This window comes from Trichosurus vulpecula, chromosome 1 (assembly GCF_011100635.1).
Source record: "Trichosurus vulpecula isolate mTriVul1 chromosome 1, mTriVul1.pri, whole genome shotgun sequence".
Taxonomy (NCBI): Eukaryota; Metazoa; Chordata; class Mammalia; order Diprotodontia; family Phalangeridae; genus Trichosurus; species Trichosurus vulpecula.
The window spans coordinates 403,664,263-403,689,339 of record NC_050573.1 but is presented as its reverse complement, the minus strand read 5'-3'; the positions used below and the strand labels follow the sequence as shown (position 1 = coordinate 403,689,339).

Sequence of the window (25,077 nt, the reverse complement as noted above, 5' to 3'; positions counted from 1 at the left end):
CATCTAGTTTGAATATCTCTAATATAGATATTGTGATGTTTTGGTCTCTAGATTTACAAATAACATTTTAATTACATAGCTCCCTGTCCTAGTTTTGTAATATTTGATAGTTTATCAAGTCCTTTGTCATCTTCAAGGTAAGTAATTTAATAGCCTTATATTAATTTGTTCTCTTTTTTGTATTGAGCTCTCTATAACTTGGTCTCAGAAAGTGAAAATCCATTTAACCCTTATGTAGAAAAGAAATCAAATCTTTGGTCATGGTAGTATCTACATTTATACAGACAGCATAGAAAAAGGTAACTCGACTTAGGCTGCTATTGCTATTTTCTTTGGGTAACTGATGTTCTTATTACATAATATCTGACTACTATATAGAGTATATTTTATTACCATGCTTACATATTGAATCCTCAAATGATTTTTGCTATAAATAGCAGCTAGTTGCCTGTAGAAAATTATAACACATTTGTTATTTTCCATTTGTTTCTCTGGCAAAGCATTTTGTAAATTTAAAATAAAATGTATCTCTCCTTTATAACTTAACATATTGTGTAAAAATCCATGCATTCAGTCTGCCCAACCTCCATCATCCTTGCTCTTTGCCATTACAGTAGGTGTTGATAGAAGTCTTTCTCCTTAAGTTACACCACTGACTCGCTTTCAACCTTTCACAAACTTTCAGTTTTTTAGCTACTTCCCATTCCTTGCCCAGGAAACAAGTAGGAGAGATAGAATAATAAAACAAACAGAAGGTACTCTTCATCACGTACCTGGAAATGACACTGTTGTAGGCATGTGTATACCTCATAGCTGAAATACTCTTATATGCTACCCTTTTATTACTGCACATCGAAATAATAATTATGTATTATTACTTTTGTTCACCAGGGGTTCCTCATGATTTAAAGTGTATAACCCATAACTTAAAGGTATGGGACTGTTCCTGGGAAACCTCCTCTAGAATAAACCATGGTACTACTTATGAAATTTGTATTGTAAACAGGTATGTTTCTAATTTCTTAAAACTTAAGTGAAAGTTTTAAGAAACTTGAAAATGTTGATTTTGTGAAAAAAAGGAAAAATGTATATTTATTTTACTGTATAATAAAATTGGATGAATACTGTTTCCACTGATGTTTAAATATATTTTGGTGAAGTTTTTCTTGTTCAGTCATTTCTAAAGAAGATAACAATTAGATCATTTCTATCAGTGAACTTTGGCGGAAATATCTCCCCTAGAATTGTTCTTCTCTTCTTTAGATGTACCTTTTTATTCTGGAAAGGAGATACTTTTTTTTGCTTTGGTATTTTCCTTTTTACTGAGAGAGGTTAATTTTAGATTGTGGGCTTAATTGTTAACTAGATACATTCTTTTCTAAATCTTTTTCCATTTATGCCTACCAAACAATGTTAAATTCAACCAAATTCTCCTGTTGTGGTTTTAAGTATGCAATATTGTGCCCCCTAGAGCCACACAAAGGAACAGACTCTGCTTTCTCAGCCCATATTGATTTTCTACCCCCAAACTAGGATTCATCAAATTGTCAGGCTGTTCCTAAGATCTGAAATGGCTGCCGTCTAAAGATGTTTTCTTTCAACTTTCCATTCATAGATGATAATTTTATGTGAAATTTGATTCTCAAGTTCTGTTCGAGAAAGTAAACTTATATTAGTGGGTAGAAAGAAACTCTTAAAAAGATAGTTCAGGATCACTTAATATGGCATTAAGCAATGATGTTTACCTTTGTACTTCTGTACAATGCTAAATTTTAAACCTGAGTTATTAAGAAAAAGATAAACTTGAACCATAGGATTTAGAGTTGGAAAGACCCTTCTCAATACTATCATTTATCTTCTTTTTACAAATAAGAAACTAGGTCTCAGAGAAGTGAAGTGACTTGTCAGTGTTATACAGATGATAAGTAGCCAGGCTCAGAGGAGATTGAAGTCCTTCTAGTTCAGATCCAGTGCTAGAATAACTGTGTTCAATGTATACTATGGGATATATTGAGAAATATTTTTCAAAACTTTTAAAAAAAAATTGGTACCTAAAGGAGTATGTTTGAGTAATTTGAAAAATTCATTTATATGGAAGACTTCATTCTCAGAAATGGCAGATCATGGAGGTGAGCCTGTATCTGGGAAACTGACATCAATCCAGGAAAATTAGAGGGAAGTCCTAGTTAATGTTCAGGGGTTGGTAAAAGCATGACTCAGAGTTATCTCAACTTGTGCTATGAGGAAGGAAGCTGTGAAAATAGGGTTCTTGTCCTGGCTCTGTCCTCAGGGTGATATAATAATAACTTCTAAGAACACAGTTTTTCAGAATAACTGTAAGGTAGGTCTAAGTACAGAACCTCCCAATTTACAGATGAATGAACTAAGGTTAAAAAGGATTGGAGCATGTTAACAGTAGCCATATAACTAGTAATAAATGCATGAATTAAAGAGCATTTATTCAGTGTTTGCCAAGTTGTATGCTAAGCCTCGAGATTATGAATATAAAACTTAGCTTCCCTGTCCTCAAGAAGTAGATATTCTTATGGGGTTACCAAGTATAACGGGATACTTTAGCTTAGGAAGCCATTAGGATGCTGAGTGGAGTTGTTGGGGACTTGCAATGTCAGTATTTATTTGATTATGCGTCCAGGTTGTGGGGGTGGGGGGAGGTTGGCAGGGGAAGGATCTGCACATCAGTGGGACGGATGGCAAGATGACAGGAGTGGAGTGTTAAACATGGCTCTAGGGCCATATGATACAGTCTTTCAAGACTTTTGGGGCCCCAGCTTCAGCCTACCTTTCTACCCTTAACATGATTATTCCCTTTCATGCATTCTTTGGTTCAGCTAAACTCTCTGTTTTGCTGTTCTTCACCCTTGGAATGCCTCTCTGCTCTCCATACTTTTGCACTGGCTATTCCCCATGATTAGAATGCTTTCCCCTCCTCACATCTACATCTTAGAATTCCTGGTTCCTCTCAGAGCTTTGCTGCAATGCTATCTTTTACATAACGCCTTTTTTGATTTCCACAGCTGTTAGTGCCTCCCCTTCCACCTGTCTCCAGAACTACTCAGTATTTATTTTGTGTACGTGTTCTCCTACATGTATTTGTTGTCTTCCATATAATAACATGTAAGGTCCACAAGCACAGAAAATGTTTCATTGCTATCTCTCTAAATCTCCAGAGCCTAGCACAGTGCTTGACGTGTAGTTGACGCTTAATAGGTATTTATTGATTGATTTATGTAATTGATATGTTTGAATATTGGGTAATTTTTTTCCTTTCACAGTAGCTTAATAGCCTGATTCTCCATGGTGTAATATGCAGCTTAGAATTCTTAGAGCTGCTACCATATGGTGTTCTGGCCTTTTAATTGCAGAGTTGGACAGATTAAGAATTTATTTATTCTAGGATGGCTTATTTAATCAATACATCTCAAATCTAATGTTTATATTCCCCTAGCCATCCTGGATTGGAGCTCAGTGGACTCCTGGGGTGTCTATGTTCTCAATCTGCTGGATAATGTTTTGGGGGTCCAGACTTGTGATGAATGCTAATTAGCATGGTTATACAAATAAAATTAGTATGAATGCATATATTTATTCATTCGTTAAAAAGTTAAAATAGTTGTAAATTGACATATCCTTTATTGTGAGAAATCATAGAAAAAGTGTGACTGAGTGAATACAGTAAATTTGGTATTAAAACCATCCTCAAAACAAAACACCTTCCTTTCAGTTCTTTTATATATCCCAGAATGTTCTATACAGTGCTATATTTATGGTAGGCATTTGTTATTGAGTGAATTCGATATACTTGGTAACTTCCTATTATTCTGTTCATGAGGTTTAATGTTGAATTGGATTGATGTGATGAGGTTTTTGTTATTGTGAATTTAATGTTCATTAAATAACTGCAGTGGGCCCTGCATAAAACCTGCTATATATCTCGGTGATATAAGTTTTTCTTTGCTGTCAAAAGCTTGGCTCTGTTCTTTTTTTTTTCCTTTGTTGAAGAGTAAGCATTATGACTAATAAGTCCCCTATCCAAGGGACTTAAAAATATAATACTAGAAATACTAGGCCTAAAGCTAAAATTACCCATCGTTCTTTGTTTCCTTAGCATACAGAAAGTTCCTAAAACATTTCCAATGTTATTCATTCTCTCTGAAGATTTTGTTGCTGACTTTATTTGATTAATTCTAATGCTCTTTCTTATATTGCAGTTCTTATCCCTGTATTCGGACAGAGAAAACACATTTTGAGATTCCAGCTCTTTCACTTGCTAATCATGAAATAAAAATAAGTTCCATGCATGTTTCTGGGAATTCTGTTACTAAATTTATCCTAAATGAAAGAAGTGTTTGTAAGTATCCCTTTTAAAGAAAAAATCATCTTAAATCACGATAATGTTTTTAGTGGGATATTGATATCTTTTGCTTTTCTAGCTGATAGAAAAAAGCCATTAAGGTGCTGTAGTAATGTTTAATTCATCTAGAGGGCCATTCTCACAATCTAAACTATCTTTCAAAATACCTTAGAATCACTAAGAAATCAAACTAGGCATATGGTTAAAATAGGTGTAAAAAAAATCTAAGCTCTAAAGTTCATGCACTTTGTTTCTAGTAGAGTTTAGAAGTAATTTACTTTTGTTTTAGACACAATTCTAACAAAGTTGGCTTATTTGGTGTCATCTTCACCAGCAGATTGAAACAAAATGTAGCCAGTGGGAGATATGATGGTATGGTGGTAGAAGCAAGCACACTACAACAGCCTGAAGTAACAACTTATTAGCTGTTTCGTCATCAATTTTGTTTCATTATCACACCTTTAAAGACAAGATTGGTCATTTTATTGCTTTGTTTTGATGTCTTTATATTACTGTTTCTTGTACATATTCTTTTAGTTCTGCTTTGTACAGTTCATGTTTCTCTGAATTCTTGATATTAATTGCTTCTTCTTTAAAGAAAGTTTTGCTTTTTTGGTTTGGTTTTGTTATTCCAAATGTGATAACAGCAAACTTGGACATTTCCATATGCAAGAAATCAAAGATTTTTTTTTTTAAAGAGTATTGTAGGGGAAACCATGGATCTCTTTATAGCTTTTTTTTTAAGTATATTCTAAATTTAGCACATTATTTCCAAAGCTGTCCCAGTTGTCTGTGTTTGCCTCTAAACCTCCTTCTGTTCTCTTCAATGCATTTTAAAAACTTTCACTAGTTTGTTTAATATTGCACTTTTTATGTATTACAACAGCAAGGAATAAGTCTCCTTTTTTGTGGCGGTAGTTAAAATATTCGTTGACAGATATTGTTTTCCCTAAATCTTCTTTTCTCCAGACTAAACATCCCCAGTTTTCAAAATTTGTTTTTCATGTGGAATTATTTGCAGACCTCTCACTGGTCTTGTTACCCTCCTCTAATTTATCAACATGGTGAGTTCCTGGGGGCGGAGCCAAGATGGCGGCTGGTAGGCAGGGACTAGAGTGAGCTCCGTACCGAGTCCCTCCAAAAACCTATAAAAAATGGCTCTGAACCAATTCTAGAACGGCAGAACCCACAGAACAGCAGAGGGAAGCAGGGCTCCAACCCAGGACAGCCTGGATGGTCTCTGGGTGAGGTCTATTCCACACGGAGCTGGGAGCTGGGAATGGAGTGGAGCAGAGCCCAGCCTGAGCGGCGTGGAACAACCAAACTTGGAGTCGGGCGGATGGGGCCCCTAGCTCCCTGAACATGTGAGCTGCGGCAGTTACCAGACCCCCTCAACCCACAAACACCAAAGACTGCGGAGAAGGTTAGTGGGAAAAGCTGCGGGAGTGGAAGGAGTTCGGGGTTTGGCTTCCAGCCCTGGGGGCAGTGGAGGTGGGGCAGCTACAGTTGCTGTGGCTTCTGGCCCCAGGCCCACCTGGTGGGAGGAATTAAGTGGCGGATCAGAGCAGGAGTGCACAGCCTGTTGAAGATCTAAGCCCAGCCCGGGCTGGGGGTTCTTGGGGAAGGAGTAGTGCTGGTGTGACAGAGCTGGCACCTCCCCCCCAAACATGGAACATAGAACTCATTAGTCTACAAGCAGTCATACCCCACTGAAAAACTCAAGGGTCAAGTGAGTTGGTTGGGAATATGGCCAGGCAGCGAAAGCACACCCAGATTCAGTCTAAGACTTTGGATTCTTTCTTTGGTGACAAAGAAGACCAAAACATACAGCCTACAGAAGACAACAAAGTCATAGAGCCCGCAACAAAAGCCTCCAAGAAAAACATGAACTGGTCCCAGGCCATGGAAGAGCTCAAAAAGGATTTGGAAAAGCAAGTTAGAGAAGTAGAGGAAAAATTGGGAAGAGAAATGAGAAGGATGCGAGAAAACCATGAAAAACAAGTCAATGACTTGCTAAAGGAGACCCAAAAAAATACTGAAAAATACACTGAAGAAAACAACACCTTAAAAAATAGATTAACTCAAATGGCAAAAGAGTTCCAAAAAGCCAATGAGGAGAAGAATGCCTTGAAAGGCAGAATTAGCCAAATGGAAAAGGAGGTCCAAAAGACCACTGAAGAAAATACTACTTTAAAAATTAGATTGGAGCAAATGGAAGCTACTGACTTTATGAGAAATCAGGATATTATAAAACAGAACCAAAGGAATAAAAAAATGGAAGACAATGTGAAATATCTCCTTGGTGGGGCAGCTAGGTGGCGCAGTGAGAAGAGCACTGGCCCTGGAGTCAGGAAGACCTGAGTTCAAATCCGGCCTCAGACACTGGACACATGTACTAGCTGTGTGACCTTGGGCAAGTCACTTAACCTCAATTGCCCTACCAAAAAAAAAGCAAAAAAAAAAAAAAGAAATATCTCCTTGGAAAAACCACTGACCTGGAAAATAGATCCCGGAGAGATAATTTAAAAATTATTGGACTACCTGAAAGCCATGATCAAAAAAAGAGCCTGGATACCATCTTTCAAGAAATTATCAAGGAGAACTGCCCTGATATTCTAGAGCCACAGGGCAAAATAGAAATTGAAAGAATCCATCGATTGCCTCTTCAAACAGATCCCAAAAAGAAATCTCCTAGGAATATTGTCGCCAAATTCCAGAGCTCCCAGATCAAGGAGAAAATACTGCAAGCAGCCAGAAAGAAACAATTTGAGTATTGTGGAAACCCAATCAGAATAATCCAAGATCTGGCAGCTTCTACATTAAGAGATCGAAGGGCTTGGAATACGATATTCCGGAGGTCAATGGAGCTAGGATTAAAACCTAGAATCACCTACTCAGCAAAACTGAGTATCATGCTCCAAGGCAAAATATGGATTTTCAATAAAATAGAGGACTTTCAAGCTTTCTCAGTGAAGAGACCAGAACTGAATAGAAAATTTGACTTTCAAACACAAGAATCAAGAGAAGCATGAAAAGGTAATCAAGAAACGGAAATTGCAAGGGACTTACTAAAGTTGAACTGTTTTGTTTACATTCCTACATGGAAAGATGATGTGTATGATTCATGACACCTCAGTATTAGGGTAGCTAAAGGGAATATGCATATATATATATATGTTTATGTATATATAGAAGTGAATGTGTATGTATGTATATATCTATGTGTATATGTATGTATGTATATATATGTGTGTGTTTATGTATATATATATGTGTGTGTATGTATATATATATACACATACATATGTAAAAGAGAGAGAGCAGACACAGGGTGAGTTGAAGATGAAGGGAAGATATCTAAAAGAAATAAAATCAAATTAAGGGATGAGAGAGGAATATATTGAGAGGGAGATAGGGAGAGATAGAATGGTGTGGATTATCTCACATAAAGGTGGCAAGAGGAAGCAGTTCTGTGGGAGGAGGGGAGAGGGCAGGTGAGGGGGGAATGAGTGAATCTTGCTCTCATCAGATTTGGCCTGAGGAGGGAATACCATACATACTCAGTTGGGTATTTTACCCCACAGGAAAGAAGAGGGAGGAAGATAAAAATAAATAAAAGGGGGGGGATGATGGAGGGGAGGGCAGATGGGGGTGGAGGTAATCAAAACAAACACTTTGGAAAGGGGACAGGGTCAAGGAAGAAAATTCAATAAAGCGGGATGGGTTGGAAAGGAGCAAAATGTAGTTAGTCTTTCACAACATGAGTATTGTGGAAGGGTTATACATAATGATACACATGTGGCCTAGGTTGAATTGCTTGACTTCTTAGGGAGGGTGGGTGGGAAGGGAAGAGGGAAGAGAATTTGGAACTCAAAGTTTTAAAAACAGATGTTCAAAAACAACAAAAAAAAAGTTTTTGCATGCAACTAAAAAATAAAATACACAGGCAATGGGGCGTAGAAATTTATCTTGCCCTACAAGAAAGGAAGGGAAAAGGGGATGAGAGGGGAGGGGGGGTGATAGAGGGGAGGGCTGACTGGGGAACAGGGCAACCAGAATATATGCCCTCTTGGAGTGGGGAGGGAGGGTAGAAATGGGGAGAAAATTTGTAATTCAAACTGTTGTGAAAATCAATGCTGAAAACCAAATATGTTAAATAAATAAATTTAAATTAATTAAAAAAATAATTTATCAACATGCCTCTTAAATTCTGAGCTTACATAGTACTTCAAATGAATTGTTTAGTGGAATGACCAGTGAATTGGATTCAGAGGACCTTTGTTCAAATCTTACCTCTACTACTTTGGAGTCAGTGTTCTCATCTGTAAAATAAGGAACTAGATGGTCTTTCAAGAACGTTCTATTTCTAAATCTATGATCCTGTGAACTCCCTTGATTTATTAATGCAATCATGAAATATGATTTGATGAGCAGCATATGATTGCTTTACTTTTTTTGGAGGGGGGTGAAGCAGTCAAGGTTAAGTAACTTGCGCAGCGTCACACAACTAGTAAAGTGTCAGGTGTTAACGTCTGAATTTGAACTCAGGTCTTCCTGTCTCAAGGGCCAGTGCTCTTTCCATGGCACCGTTCAGATCGTGAGGAAGATCTGAGGTCCACATCATTAGAGGGGACCATGGACGTTTTAATGAACTGCCATTGGCTTGGTGTTCTGCCTCAGTCTTTCTTATTGTAAGTAGGATAATTTTTATTGCCATGTAGCTCTAAACCTAAGATCTTAAGTTTTTGTTCCAGATGTAGAGAAGTGCAAAGATGACACCCTGTTGTTGAAACTGTTGACATTTTAAAAATTAGTACTGAGGAAGCTCCCAATGTACTTCATGTTTGTGGTAAAATATCCATCCATTTGTACAGCCTAGTCACTAGTGACTGTGATATCTTTCATTTGTTGAAATCCTTCTCATCTTTCAAGGCCAAATCCTGGTACCACCTTCTACTTAACCTTAATTGTTTCTCCCTCCTCCCCTGCCTCGAAGCTTAAAGTGATTACTCCTCTTCCTCTCAGATTTCTCTTAACATTTTCTCTTTTAGCTTCTCACATTTTATTTGGTCTCATACTTGAGTACATATCACTCCTTTTATATCTTTTCAAATATTGAAGAAATTTTTGGTGGAAAAAGTTCTTTTAATAGATATATGACCTTAGTAATTTCACATTTCATTGAACTGAGAATAAAACTACACTGTCTTAAGCATATTGAAAGCAAAGTCAAATTCACAGAAGCCTTCCTTCCCTGTTTCAATTAGATTGGACATCTTACAAGTCTTTTCATACACTTCTTCATTGAAATTTTGCGTGTGGCCAAACATTAAGCTACACAATTTGTAAGGGGTAGAAAACCTAAGCTTATTTTAGAAGAGGCTAGATGACCCAATAAATGACCAAATCAACCAATCTTAGAAATTTTTTTAAGAGCCCAGGGTATCAGTAACTTTCATTTCTTCTAAAAACTTACGTATCCTTTGAAATATATTGGGGAACAGAAAGTCAGAATTATTGAAATGCCTTCCTACCTGATCTCCCTACCATCATTCTTTTCATTGTACTACCATACGAACATTTCTGAGGCAATTATATCAAACCATTCCCTCCTTAGGTAATATATTTTGACTCAGTATTGAGTAACATTAAATTCAAACCCCTCTACTGATGTAGTGAAAACAGTACTCTTTTGGAAGTTAAGTGATGGGCATTCTAGTCCTAGCCTTGCCCCTAACTAACTGCAACTCAGGGTAAGTCAGTTAACTTTGATAGGAATTTCTTCTGTAGAATGACAGAGGAAGCTATAAAATTTCTATCTAGCTTGTTTTTTTTCTGATCTCATAGTTGTATTCTACTTATACAACTTTTAAAAATGCTTCTTAGTATTAACTCTTGTCAAGTCAGAGTGGCTTTATAACTACCCCCACATTTGTCAAACCTACTCTCTCACTTCTCGGAATGACGTCCCTCCTGATTTTCCAACTTATCACAGAATCTCAGACTTAGAAAGGACTCCAGAGACCTTATAATTCTACCATCTAGTCAGGTTTCATTGAACTGCTGTGTGCAGTGTCACTTGGTCTTCTCTAATCCTGTGGAGCTGCCCCCATTCTCCATGATCTTTCATGGTTGGCCCAGCGGTCATACCTACCAGCTGTGAAGGTAAACTAGGATGTCATTCATCCGTGTGTAGGAGTTGAATACGGCAAAAGTCATCAGGTACATTCTTTTCAATCTCCCTATTTATTTCGGGTATCAACTCCCTGATCAGCCATTTTTTTCTGACATTTTAAGTTAAAATACCATTCTCCTCAGCAGAGAGAATAGAAACAAGATAAGAGCATGGCAGCTCTGCCTTCTCTTCCTTTTTTTGGTATCCTCTTCACTCTATACCATGGTCCTGGTTCTTTAAGTCTCTTCTTTCCTCATTAAAGCTAAGAATTGGTTTCTAAAAATCTAATATCTATATGTTTTGATGTTTGATTTCTTCTGCGAAACTTTTTACTCTTTACTTATATATCCCTATATATCTCTAAACTCCTGTTGAATTTAGAGTCAATAACAATCAGTTTAGTATTTAATTTTTCTCATTGTTTCATGTGTGCTTCATAATCTTAACTATATTATAAATTTCTTACATTCATAAATCTAGTCTTACATTTCAGGAACTGAAACAGCTTATGCCTAGGAATATAGTAGACATTCAATAAATACTTTTGATCAAGTGATTGATTTGAGTAGCACTTGCCTGAACTTTTCCTATGTTTAGGATGTATACTTCATATGTGATGAAAAGTCACATCAATAGTAAAGGAAATGTTTAAAATATTTGAACAAAGTGTTTTAAACATCCTTAGTTTCATAAAGTATTTTTTACAAATAAGTCTCATCCATTTGTTAAAAAGGCCTCTGTTTGAACCTAGTTTCATTACTGTCCTGAAAAATAATAGAACTATACATGGGATCACAGGAATTAAGTGTTGCAGATTACCTTGTAGATCATCTATTCCAGTTTCCTTTAAAATATTCTTCAAATAATATGCTAGTAAGAGACTGATATTGCCCTTAGTTTGATTTAGTGATATTTTATTGTATTTACTTGCAATACATGAAAGCTTTCTGACCTGTTGAGCTTTCATAGTTTTTAATTATTTCTTCTCTTATTTTCCTTAGTATAGAAATTGTGATTTATTGTGGCCTTTTCTCCAAGATAATCGGCATACTTATACTATCAAATCATAGAATTTTTAGAACTGAACAAAGGCCTTAGATGTTATCTAAGATCCTCCCATGCTCTCCTTTTACAAGCGGAGGGTTCAAAGTCAGGCAAAAGAGAAGTGATATAATTTGCCCAAGTCATATCTAGTTGTTATCAGAGCCAGGGACCCAGAACTTGAGTCTTGTGAGCCAAACTAACCTTCTTTCCACTACACTATTGAATCTCTTTAGAAAGTGGTAGATAGTCATAGGAATTTTATATCTGAACTAAAAGAGAATTTGAGGACTTATCACTTGTAAATGAGGAGTATATTTGCTACCTTTTTCAGGAATGACTAACAGAAAATTTGTTACGTTGAATTCAGAATAGAAATGATTCCCCAGAGCCTGATGCTTTTGTGGTGATTCTTTGACTTGACTTGACCCTGTTACCTTACTAACATAAAATGCCACCTTCAGAATACTTTAATTGACTGTTTACCGTTATGACTTAAAATGAAATAGAAATGCAATTTAATGTTTTTAGAAGTTAGATAAACAACTAAAAATTTTAAATATTTGAGATATAAACCTTTTGCTTTAATACCTAAAATAATATTTAAGCTCTAGTAATATTCATGATAGTGTAATTGATTTTGTTATTTTTTTGAATATAGGCTTCAGTGACAAAATCGTGAATACAGTAAATTAAAAATACTGGTCCTTGTTTCCCTATCATGCCATTTATCAATGTAAGCGATTTTGAAAAACACAAAGTGTTCTGTAAACTGTACATCACTATATATATTCTACCAATTAGAAATCTGTTGGAGTTAACAAGACTCTTCTAGGAAAACATTCCTGTAGATATGGGTTAAGGCTTTATCTGTAATTCATATATTAACTTGAAATAATTTAGACAAATTACTTGTCTCCTAAGGTATCTGAGATATGGATACATAGAGAAAAAGTTTACTTTTTTAAAGCATGAAGTATTTGGGAGAGTAGGGTAGACACACCCTGCCTTATTAAAAAAAGGTAGAGATATTACACTAGGAATATAAAAGTATCACAAATGAGGTCAGATGATAGTACCAAGGCCCGAGAGAAGGTACAGACAATGAGATGGGAAAATGCCAGAAACCGATAGCCCATTTTGAAATTGTGTCTGTCACTAAGAGAGCTTTGTTCTTCTAGAACAATGTGACTATGACCTCCAATAATCAAAACCCAAAACAATATTATTATTAATGTAGTTCAGCTACATTAAACTTACTTTACATAGGTTCTTCTAGACTCACCTGGTCTCTTATCCAGTATAAGGATATTACATTTGTGGAAAATGTACAAATTCCACACAGATAATTTATCAATGAGCTTCTGAAATATAACCAGTTTATAGTTGGAGAATACCTTTGATCATATTAATGTAGAATTTTTTTTAAATAAACATGTGGTTTCATTGATGTGTGTATGGGTGTGTATCTGTTGGCTTGGCATTATGGTAAAAGAGGAGGCTTTGGAGTCAGGAAAAGCTGGGTTCAAATTTTATTTATGTAACAACTTCTCGGTGCCTCCTACACAAATGAAATCATAGGTCCAGTTAAAAAAAGTAAAAGTTAAAAAAAAACTTATATACGCACATACATACATTTAGATGGATATATACATATTTTAATATGCATATTCACTTATATATATATGTACAATGTATAATTTTGATGAGAATTTTCTGTTTAAACATTAGTTCTTCCTTTTTTAATTTTTATGAAGAATTAAGTTTCTGTATTAACTGTGAAGTTGATTATTTTTTAACAAATTAGTAATTTGTTCTGTTTTTATTTTCAAAAGCCTTAGTTCCTGCCACATTACAGATTTTAAATTTGACAGCTGATTTTTCAACCTCTACATTGTACCTAAAGTGGAATGACAATGGTTCTGTTTGGCCCCGTCACTCAAATGTCATCTGGGAAATTATTGTCCTATATAAAGAAGACATGGAAGTTGCAACAATAGTAAGTTTTCCTGCCTTCTTAAAAAAGTGTTACTTTCTTCTTCCTAAGTAATATGAGAAGTTGGATTTTCATAACATTCAGTGTTCTTTTGGTGTTGTTACACTACTAAACTTTTGGATTTGGGGGATAGATTAGCTAACTTTTCAAGGTAATTCATATTCTTTGACCTTAAGTTAATTATTTAACCTTTCGTGGCCTAAGTTTAATCATGTTTCAAATGAGGGAATTGAACTGGATAACCTTTGAAATCCCTTCTAGTTCTAAATATGTGATCCTGTGAGTAAGAGAAAAACCATTGTCCTGGTATATCATAATTTACTTTATAGTTTTTATACCTTTTTGGAATAATTTCCCTGTGAATTATTTTCAGTTGGCTTCTTTCCATTTTGCTTTATTTCAGTAGTGATGAAAAACTGCGAGGGCCTGTACCAAGTAATATATTTTTCTTTAGTCTCTTGCTCCTTCTTTAATAATACTATTTATGTTATTTAATAGCTTTGTAGTATACTAGTGGATTGTATATGGAATTATTAAACTCTGTGATAGTAAACAGAAGAATTAATATGTTACATAGTCACTTTATCTAGTAAACAGAAGAATTAATATGTTACATAGTCACTTTATCTACCTTATTTCCTATTTGGACAGCTATGCTACATTATATGTAGTATTTGTGTGCATGTGTACATACATGCATACACACACACACACACACACACACACACACACACACACACATATATATGTATATATATATATATACCTCCCTCACTCATTCTACCAATATTTGAGGATCTCTGCTGTACACTTTGGTCTACCTACTAAGTGACTATGCCAATTGCTGCAGGGACTGAAACAGACCCTATGTATCGCCAACACGATATTCACAGCTCTGATGGAAACTATGAATATGCTGGCATAGTTCTGAATTGCAAAATATAACTGACTCTCTATTTGGAAGACAGAGCCAAAATGTTTATTCAGACACCAGAAAGCCAAATCCCAACACCAGAAAACCGAATCTATCATAGCAACGAAGAAGTTACTAGACATTATCACTATGGCAGTTAATACCATCCCAAAGCCCTCCCCCTGCTTGGACCTTCCCACAAACAAACACTCACAATCCTGCTGTCTGCTCCCCTGTGTCCTCTCTCTCCCTCAGCTCTAACTGCTCTGACCAGCTTCCTCTCTACCCTTCCTGTTCCACCCGTTCAGCAAGCTCTTCCCACCACATATGACTTAGGCTTCCGTGTCACTTAAGCAGGTGGCATGGGCCTATCAATGGATGGGAAAGATCTTCAAATTTACATTACCATTACACACTACTCTTGTATGGCTTACAGTATGATGGGGGAGATAATGCTACAATGGAGGGTGTAATGTGAATGTCCAACAAAAGAAAGAGTGCTGTGTTCATAGAATAGAGATAGTACTTCTACATCGAGGAATTAAAGACTGTCTCCTGGAAGAAACAACATTTAATGTGGGCCTTGAAGGGTTGTTACATATCTTTTATTCTGTGCATGCATACACACGTTTATGTGTAGTGTAAAAATAAGAATTCTGTGTTATAAACATACTTGTATGCATGCACAAATTTATATGTAATGGGTGAGAGTGAAATTCATTTATTCAGTCATTCTGATTAATCACAGAAATGAAGGGACAGCTAGTCAACAAGTATTTGTTAACTTCTTACTACATGTCAGGTGCTACAGTACACAGAGGGGACATAAATACAATGAATGAAACAACCTCTGCTAACAAGGAAGACAACATATGTAATTTTGTGTAGAATAAATATAAATAGAATGAATACAAAGTAGCTAAATACAAGGTAATTTTAGAGGGAAGGGACTAGTAGCTGGGTGGGAGAGGAAAAGCTTTATGTTGAGGGTTATAGAAACAATAGATTGGGGCCATGACTTAAAAACTAAGTGGTGGGGATCCAAATAGAATGAACTTATATCAGGGGAGCAACTTGATCATATATTATTGCATAAAGAATAAATATAAAGTAAACAAGATAGGGAGGGTGAGTCCTAGCATTTGGAGAGGGGTAAGGATCAGGAAAGACTTCATGTACAAGGTGGTTCTTGAGCTGAATCTTCAAGGAAGAAAGGGGTCCACTGAAGGAGAGTGCATTCCTGGCATGAGCGATGACCAGTGCAAAAGTGAGATTACGTTTTGTTTGTGAGGAATGAAAAGGTCAGTTTGGCTAGATCATCAAGTTACAGGAGTGGGAATAATGTACAGTCAGGTTGGAAAGGTAGTTTGAGGCCAGGTTGTGTAAGACTCTAAATGCTAAACAGAGGAGATTGTATTTTATCCTAGAGGTAATAGGAAGCCACTGGACTGGATTGAACAAGGGAGTCACATAGTCAGGTCCATGTTTAAGGAAAATCACCATGGTAGAATTATGTAGTATGGTCTAGAATGGTGAGAAATTTGAGTCAGGGAGACTAATTATGGGGCTATTGTAGTGTTCTAGGTGATTAGTTTAGAGAAGGGTCTGAACTAAGGTGAAAGTTTGGTGAGTTAGAAAAAAGAGGTGAGATGCAAGAGGTGTTGTAGAGGTAGAAATGGCAAGATTTGGCATCAGATCAGATTTGTGGGTTGAGGGAGAATGAGGAGTTCAAAATAACGTTAAGGCTGAACTGGGGTGGTGGGGAAAGATGGCTGTGCCTGTGGCAGAAATAGAGAAGGTAGAAGAGTGTGTTTAGGGGGAAAGATGAGTTCTGTTTTGTACATATTTAGTTTGAGAGATCCCCAGGACATCCAGTTTAAAATGTCCAATAGGCAATTGCTGATGTGGGATTGGAGTTGAGGAGAGACACTGGGGCTAGACGTTGGGGTGCCCTGTATAGAACTGAAAGTCTTCTGTACAGAGGAAGTACTTAAGCCCATGGAACTGTTGAGGTCACCAGGAGAGCAAGTATATAGAAAAAAGAGTAGAAGACCAAGAACAGAGCATTGGGGAATACCCACCAAGGGTCACGGTGTGGATAATGAACCAATAGAGGAGACTGAGAGAAAGTGATTTTGTCAAATAGGAGAGGATTATTTGTCATGAAAACTCAGAGAAAATCATCCATAAAGAGAAAGTGGTCATCAGTGTTAGATACAACAGATAGGTCAAGAAGGATGAAAACTTAAAAAAAAATCAGACTTGGCAATTAAGAGATCTTTGGTAATTTGGAGAGAACAGTTTCAGTGGCCAATGATACACTTCTTTCACTTGGAGCTCTGCCAAAAAAAAAAAAAAAAAACAGCAATGATGGCCTTAAAACTGATCAGAATAAACTCTACTTAGAATCATACCTTTGGACCCCTGTCTCACAAAATACTAAACCAAAATTTTCAAAAATAAACAATGTTGCTCTCATTAAAAATATAATGAATAGTTTTTAGTGAAAGCAAAAGGGGTTTTTGTGTCTTTAATGTAATAATTGCCCCAGGAATGCAGAGTAAAGGAAGGTAGGACTTCAGGCCAGCATACTTAGGGAAGTCCATGCACAGGTAGTATTTTAGCTAGGCCCGAAAGGATGGTGTGAGAGTTTAAAAAAAAAGAAACCCGGAGCCTATGATCCTTTGGCTCACCCAGAAGACTTCCTCTGTTCTGCTCTGAGAATTGGTATATACTGTGGCCTGGAGACTTTATGTTCAGGGCCTTCCTATTAATTAATATTAGAAGCAATATGGCATGATGGACAGAGTGTTGAATGTGGAGTCATTCATTTATTTGACACGCATTTATTAATCACCTGTCGTGCTAAGCATGGTGCTGGATATTGAATATACTGAGACAGGAAAGTCTATGTCCTCCAGCAGCTTACATTCTGTTGGTTCTGATTCCAACATTCTCAGGCAGGAATATGCCTGAAACATGCCCTATGCTTAGGGTATTCAGGGCTCATTAAACATTAAAACCAATAATCATTAATCTCTGTTTCCTGAAGTTGAACGCTATCTTCTGATGTCTCTCTTTGTCGTGAATAAACTCCAGGCACACTCTCTTGCTTCGTGAAACTATGTAGATCTGGTATAGTGATCACCATTTATTTTTTTCCACACAAAAGAAATGCTTAAAATATGAAAGACTCATAAGACTTGCTGACAAAGACTTAATTCTACCTTGAAACAATAATATCAAATAGTAATCCATTTAACTCCTGTTATATTCTCCAAAGATGCTCATCTTTAAAAACATTAAAGAATGAGACATTTCCTAGGACGGCTGAGCAGCCATTTATTTCACGTTTACCTTGCTTCTCAGTGTCTGAACATCTATCTCAGTGTCCGCAACTTGGGCTCATCTTCCTGTCAGTGGTCACCTTCTTCAAGAATCATTGTAGTAGCCACAGAAAACACCGCTTGCTTCTGGTCAGCACTGACTGAGGAACTCAGGAACACTTGAACTCAGGGTGCCTCCAAAGCTAGGAACATTCATCTCAGGATCTCCATCCAGTTAGTTTGGCACGAGGAAAACAAAACAGTAGAAAGGGAAGGAAGGGCTTTCAAATCCAATCTTAGACTCACTTCATCCCCCGCATAGGGCCTGAAGCCATTGCTTCCAGGTAAGGGTAAGAGTGGAGGGGAAGGAATTCCCTGCCCCCTCCCCAAGAGAAGTCCTAAAGGAGAACTGTCAGAATGCTAATCCCACATGTTCAGAAAATGGGAAGAAGAGAGGAAATAGGGAAGTTGTCTTTCTGTCTGCTGAATGGGTAGCTCTTCCTGGCTCAGTGGCCAACAGGGTACCATGATCCCAAAATATTTTAGTCCTGAGTATTTGTGAACTCAGAAACAGAGAGGATAGCTCAGCTCCATGGAGTGTGCTGTATCCCTGTTACTTTTTCCCCCAGTTATATACTTGCTGTCCTCAGCAAATTTGCTGGGGTGCATTTGGCACATTTGTTCGTATTTCCAGTTATGAGAACTTTCCTCTGGACCTAGGGTGGCTCCAGTAGTCCACTGCACAGTTCTTAGACAATCTCCAAAGTAAGTCTTTTGTTCAGAGTTAGCAAACACCCTCAAACACAAAGATAAACAAATTTCATTAAACAAACGACATCCTCCATAGTTTATCTTGGTCCTAAATTTGCCTGTTGCTAATAAGGCCTTGTCCCAACCTAAACAAAAAGTTAAAATGGAATTAAACCTATTAAAATCATAACATAGAGGGAAGGAAAAAGAAGATGAGCTTTCCTTCTCAGGGAGAAACTCTGATTTCAGATGAACTACCAGAACAGACTCTCTTCTTCTATTGTGAACATGTGGCTTAGGATTCTGACAGTTCTCCCTTGAGACTTCCCCTGGGGCAAAGAGGGGGCGAGTTGCATGGAATTTCTTCCTTTCCCTCACCTAGGAAGCAATGGCTCCTGGCCCTAACATGGATGCCTAGGTGAACCTAAGATTGGATCTCAAAGCCTTACCTCCCCTGTCTGCTCTGTGTTTCTTTTCTTGAGTCCAGGTAACTGAAGAGAAATCCTGAGATGGATGTTTCTAGCACTCTGAGTTCAAGAGTTCTAGATTCCTCATTCAGTGCTAACTGGCATGGGACTCTCCCAACAGAATTAAGGAACTTGGGATAGGCTGGAAGTCACCCTCTTACCCTAGGATGAGAAACCAAACTGTATCCCCAATACATCCCCCATCAACATCGGACAATATGGATAGAGATCTGACAAAATATCTAAAATATCTCTAGGTTTTCCTGCAACACTAAAAACTTGCCCAAATGGAGGTTTAGACTTGCCTATTGTTGGGACAGCAAGTTTAGTGCCAGTATAAAGCAAACAAATTCAGATGAGTGTTGAACATATATGAGGCTCTCCAAGAAGAATTAAGCAATCAGGGTTGATTGAAATCAGTGCCTCAGATCCTAGACTATGTCCTTTAGTATAATAGAAGTCTATGAGCCCAGATCTAAGTCACCTCAGTGGTGGGGTGTCCTCAGTCCCCTTGGGCCAATGAAACTATTGTTACTCTTGCATCTCTACCAGACTTAACATATAGAAGGGACTTAATAAATATTTGCTGAAGTGAATTCATTGCTTTCTTTGATCTTCAGGTTTTGTGGGGCTGCTGCATATTCTTTTCTCCCTGTGAAACAGTAAACACCTTTTTTTTTTAAAAGACAAGTGATATTCAAACATTTTAGGTTGTGGAATTCTTCAGCAGTGTGTTTAATTATCCCAGAATTCCAGGCCCTTGGAACTGGAGTAGAGGTTGGAGGTAATGAAACAAGTATAACTTAAACATGGTCACACTTTTTGAAAATCTGTGATTCCCATGTAAGGCAATGGACGACCACTGACCTTGAACTATTAAGTTTTAGGTGATTATGCAGTATGAAATAGGCTTTCTTTTTCTGTCCTTAAAGAGATTATTGTCACTATTTTGAAATATCATTTTTCCCCTCTTTTTTTAGGCAACACATAACACAACTCTGAGTGGTAAGGATTCGGTCCATCACTGGAGTTGGACCTCAGATATCCCTTTGGAATGTACTCTACATTATGTGAAAATTCGATATTACATTGATGAACTTCATTTTTCTGGTCAAAAAGAGTGGAGTGAATGGAGTCCACTTAGAAATATTTCAGGTAATCCATGTAATCTATTTAAAGTAATTAACAGAGCCCAGTTATCACATGATTTGGGAAGGTGTCAACACAAAATGTAGTGTTTTGAAACACTTTAAGTTTTACAGATACTCTGCATCTTCATTGAGATGTTAATTGTTGTAATGAAACATTTCATGTGTCATATCTCTTTGTCCATAGTAGGAAAAAATTGTTCAGAAAGTTAAAAGAAAAATCATTTTATGATGCAGTAAATTTTTTATTAATTAATATATTTTTAGTTTTCAACATTCACTTCCATAAGCTTTTGAGATTTAAATTTTCTCTGCCTACCTCCCCTACTCCTCCTTAAGACGGCATGCAGTCTGATATAGGCTCTACGTATATATTCCTGTTAAACATATTTTCACATTAGTCATGCTGTAAAGAAGAATTAGAATGAATGAGAGGAACCACGATAAAGAAGAAACAAAACAAAAGAAAAGGAGAATAAATAGTATTCTTCACTCTGCATTCAGATGCCATAGTTCTTTTCTCTGGATGTGGATAGCATTTTCCATCATAAGTCTTTTGGCGTTGTCTTAGATCCTTGCATTTCTGAGAATAGCTAATTCTGTCAAAGTTAGTCATCACACAATGTGGCTGTTACTGTGTACAATGTTCTCTTGGTTCTGTTCGCTTCAGTCAGCATCAGTTCATATGAGTCTTTCCAGGTTTTTCTGAAGTCTTCCTGCTCATCATTTCTTATAGCACAACAGTATTTTGTTATATTCATATACCACAACTTGTTCAACTGTTCCCCTAGTGATGGCCATCCCCTTAATTTCCAATTCTTGGCCACCACACAAAGAGCTGCTATGAAATATATTTGTATATGTGGCTCCTTTTCCCATTTTTGTGATCTCTTTGGGATACAGCCCTAGAAGTGGTATTGCTGGGTCTAAAAATACAGTGAATTTTTTTTTTGTTTTTTAGGTTTTACCTGAATGTATAATTTTCAAAAAAAAAGAATAAAATTAATTAACACATTGATTTTTGATGTGACATTTCAGGCTTCTAGTTTTTCATCTATTAATACTTACTTTTTCGTTACAGAAGATACTTTGATAGAGAATTTCTAAACTACTTAAACTTTGTGTGTTTCTTTTCTTCCTAGGACCTCCCACAAAAGAAAATTATGCGGTTTTTCCTCAAGACAAAGTGGTACCAGTAGGCTCAAATATGACATTTTGTTGTATTGTTGAGGAACCTGTCTTAGCTGCACAATTTGGAAGTGAAAAATATTCTCTCATCCGCCTTGATAATAAAAGTGTTGCAATCAAGATCAATAATATTACTGTTTCTCGAAGTAGTGGAACAAATGTGGTTTTTACAACAAAGTCAAACGTGTATGGAACAGTTGTATTTGTAGGATGTAAGTTATGTAAAACTAAAAAGATCATTTCTGCTAACCTCATTTGTTTAGTTTGTTAAAGTATTGGTGCTACTCAGACAGGTTCTATAATTCTCTTTGCTGAGTGTATCCTGTTTCTCCTTATTTGTTTCTTAATGTTAGTGAAAATACAAAAACTTCAGCTTATTTTCCTGCTAATCTGAGTCCGAATAATTTGTGGTCTTTCTTTACTAAGAATTGTAGCATCTAATTGCTACAGTTTTATCTGGAATTGTTAGCAATACGTTTAGTCTACTCTAAACCAAGTTATATTATCACCTCATTTATCTGATGCCCTCAGGAAATGAACTGTTTCACATAAAGTGATTTTTTTTCATGCAAATCTAAAGAAAAGGTTGGGAAACTCTGACAGTATCTCACATTTGTCCTTGCTTTTTCCAAAAGAGAATAGTAAATGTATGTTATAACTGACACAGTGGCAGGAGAGTTAGCATTGGACCCAGAAGTTAGCCCTTCTCCTTAACTGTGTTACTTCACCATTTTCGTTCTTGGTTTTCTCACATATAAAATGGTAGGGTTGGACTACATGACCTCTATGGTCTGTTCTAGCTCAAAATTGATGGATGATCTGTTCCCTGCCCTCCAAGAATTTACAATTTAAGACAGCAGTGATGCAGGTAATATGTTCAAACAATAAAAATAAAAGATTGAAAAGAATAAAGTTGGAGGGAAAATGAAGCAATTAAACATTTTTAATGACTTCGTCATCATTATGGTTACTGTATTGTAATCCATTGAAAGGAGCTATTCAGACAAAACAGTAACCTTGTCACAAATTTCTCCTAGGTTGCCTTTTAAAAAAAAGTTATCCCTACTTTTTGTAGTTTTCCTATTCCCCCCCCCTTTTCCTTTAGCTGTCATTTTATCAATACCTTTTCAACAGCTCCCTTCCCCATATCATCACATTATCTGTGTCTAATCTGTTGTAGTCTGAGAAACCAGATCAAGCTTATTAGAATATTATGTTAAAAGTATAAATGTAAGTAGTTTCAGAGTAAGGGCTTAAGGAACATTTATGAGTAAAGGGCATTAACTTACTATGTGGATTTTGTATATTTATTTAACTGGAAAAGATCTTTGCTTACTTCTTGATTTCTGTGTTCTGAATAGTCGTAGTTGCCAGATAAATGTTCTGGATAAGTGAGATGTTATACACCATAGGTTTCCTTCCTGGAAAAAATGAACAAGCAGTTTGTTTTTTCTTCTAGGGAGGGGACAGAACACAAACCCTTAAGCCTAAAGAGTAGAACATACCTGTTCTTCATTTTTGCTATTGTGAGAAAATAGATGTATTTATCAAATACTCTGCATAACTTACTTCATTTAGTCACAGTTTTTTTTCTTAATGTTAAACTGGGCAGAGGTAGATTATATGTTGATCTTCTTACAAGACTGGTGGTAGTGATACCACTGTGGTAGTTATGATCATCATTGTCATCATAATCACTAATTCCCTACATTATTATACACATTTAATACTTAATAGAGGCTGGACTTGGTCAGGAGACCTGAGTTAAAACCCTACCTCAATGTTATTTTTATTATCACAAATTAAAAGTAGTGGCGGGCAGCCAGGTGTTGCACCTGATAGAGTGCTGGGCCTGCAGCCAGGAAGACCTGAGTTGAAATGTCTCCTCATAAACTTAGTGGTAGTGTGACCTTAGGCAAGTCACTTAACCCTGTTTACCTTAGTTTCCTCATCTGTAAAATGAGCTGGAAAAGGAAGTGGCAAACCAGTCCAGTATCTCTGCCAAGAAACCTTCAGATGGGGTCATGCAGAGTTAGAATGAAACAACTGAACAACAACAAAAGTAGCACTCTAGTATTTTAAAATGATTTTTAGCATAATGAGCTATGAAAAAGTCAAGTCAAATGAACAAGCCCTACCACAACAAGTACTTACTTACGGCAAGCCAGGCACTTTGGTAAGAACTGAGAATACAGGAAAGACAGCCTCTGCCCTCAAGGAGCTTTTATTTTTGATGCAGGAAGACATAAAAGGAAACTGAAAAAAAAACATACTACGTCAATAAATGCAATTCTTGAGTTATTTGAATAAAATTATATAGTTGACCAATATTGAAATGGGAATGGCATTTTCTGTTTTTGGAAGGTGAACAAAAATTAGTTATTAAATAAAACACATTTATTAAGATATTTTGTTTTAAGCATACTTCTTCAAGACATGAATACATATAGGTTTTTCTTTTTGTTAGATCCACCTGATATCCCTAGAAAGCTGAACTGTGAAACACGAGATTTGAAAGAAATTATATGTAGTTGGAATCCAGGAAGACCAACTGGGTTGGTTGGCCCCCGTGATACAAATTATGTACTGTATGAAAGGTAAGATGTATTATTAAAAGGTTTTAAACTGTGAATGTTAAGAATAATTAAGTCATTTGTTTCCCTTATTCCAGGCACAAAGTGCACAGGCAGGCCCAAGGATTTTGGGCAGCCCACAAAAAATATAGAAAATGGTTTCCTGTACATTTTTCGAGGGCCATCCAAAATCCTTTGGTGGACCAGAGGTTGTGCAGGCGTGCCTCAGTCAAACCATTTTCGATTTCAAAATTAGAAAGTTATAAGGTACAAATTAACTATCACGTGAACTTTTTTCTCTTCCCCACTCTCCTCTGTCACCCCATTGGAAAAAAAATAAAGAGTAACAGATATGTACAATGAAACAAAACAAATTCCCTCAATGGCTATACACATACAAACATGTATGTGTGTATATATGTGTGTGTGTTTATACATATATATGTATGCATAAATACACACATACACACATATGTACACATATATGTGTGTGCATGTGTCTTATCTCATTCTGTATCCTAAATGCTTTAACTTGCTGAAATGGATAACGTTTCATCACTGGTCCTTTGGACTCATGAATGGTCATTGTCTTACTTCCTTTAAAGTAGTTTTTAAAGTATCATTATATAAATTCATTCTTCCTAAGTTTTTAGAATTGTTCATTTTTATATATTGATATTATACTATATATTACTCTTCTGGTTTTGAAATCCTCCAGTTTCTCATTTTCGCACCCCAGTAGTGCTCCCCCACATTCATGAACCATAACTTACTCAGCCACTCCTCAGTTGATAGGCAGCCCCTTAGTTTCCAGTTTTATATCACTACAGAAAGAGTAACACCTCTTATTTAAGATAGGGGGTTGAGAGCAAATGGTTAACACAGTCCAATCTACTCATTTCATGATTGCTTAAGGACACTGAAAAGAGCCAAAGAACTTGAGTTCAGACCCTGGCTCTGCCACTTACTACCTTATGATCTTGGACAAGTTGCTTAACCTTTCCAGGCTTCAGTTTCCTAATCACTGTGATGTTGGAGTTGGACTAAGCCTCCTAGGTCCCTTTGAGCCCTTAATCTCTGACCTGAATATGTGTGTTTATTTTTACATGTGTGTATATATGTTTTGTG

General features: G+C 36.5%; 1 protein-coding gene across 1 annotated transcript in view; it reads left to right on the top strand.

Annotated features, from left to right (window-relative positions):
* LIFR (LIF receptor subunit alpha) overlaps window positions 1-25,077 on the top strand; it is a 90,667-nt gene that overhangs the window by 30,567 nt on the left and 35,023 nt on the right. The window contains 6 exon segments of the mRNA XM_036758899.1: window positions 892-1,006; window positions 4,230-4,369; window positions 13,424-13,587; window positions 20,021-20,195; window positions 21,331-21,588; window positions 23,844-23,973. Coding sequence (XP_036614794.1) covers window positions 892-1,006; window positions 4,230-4,369; window positions 13,424-13,587; window positions 20,021-20,195; window positions 21,331-21,588; window positions 23,844-23,973 — 982 coding nt within the window.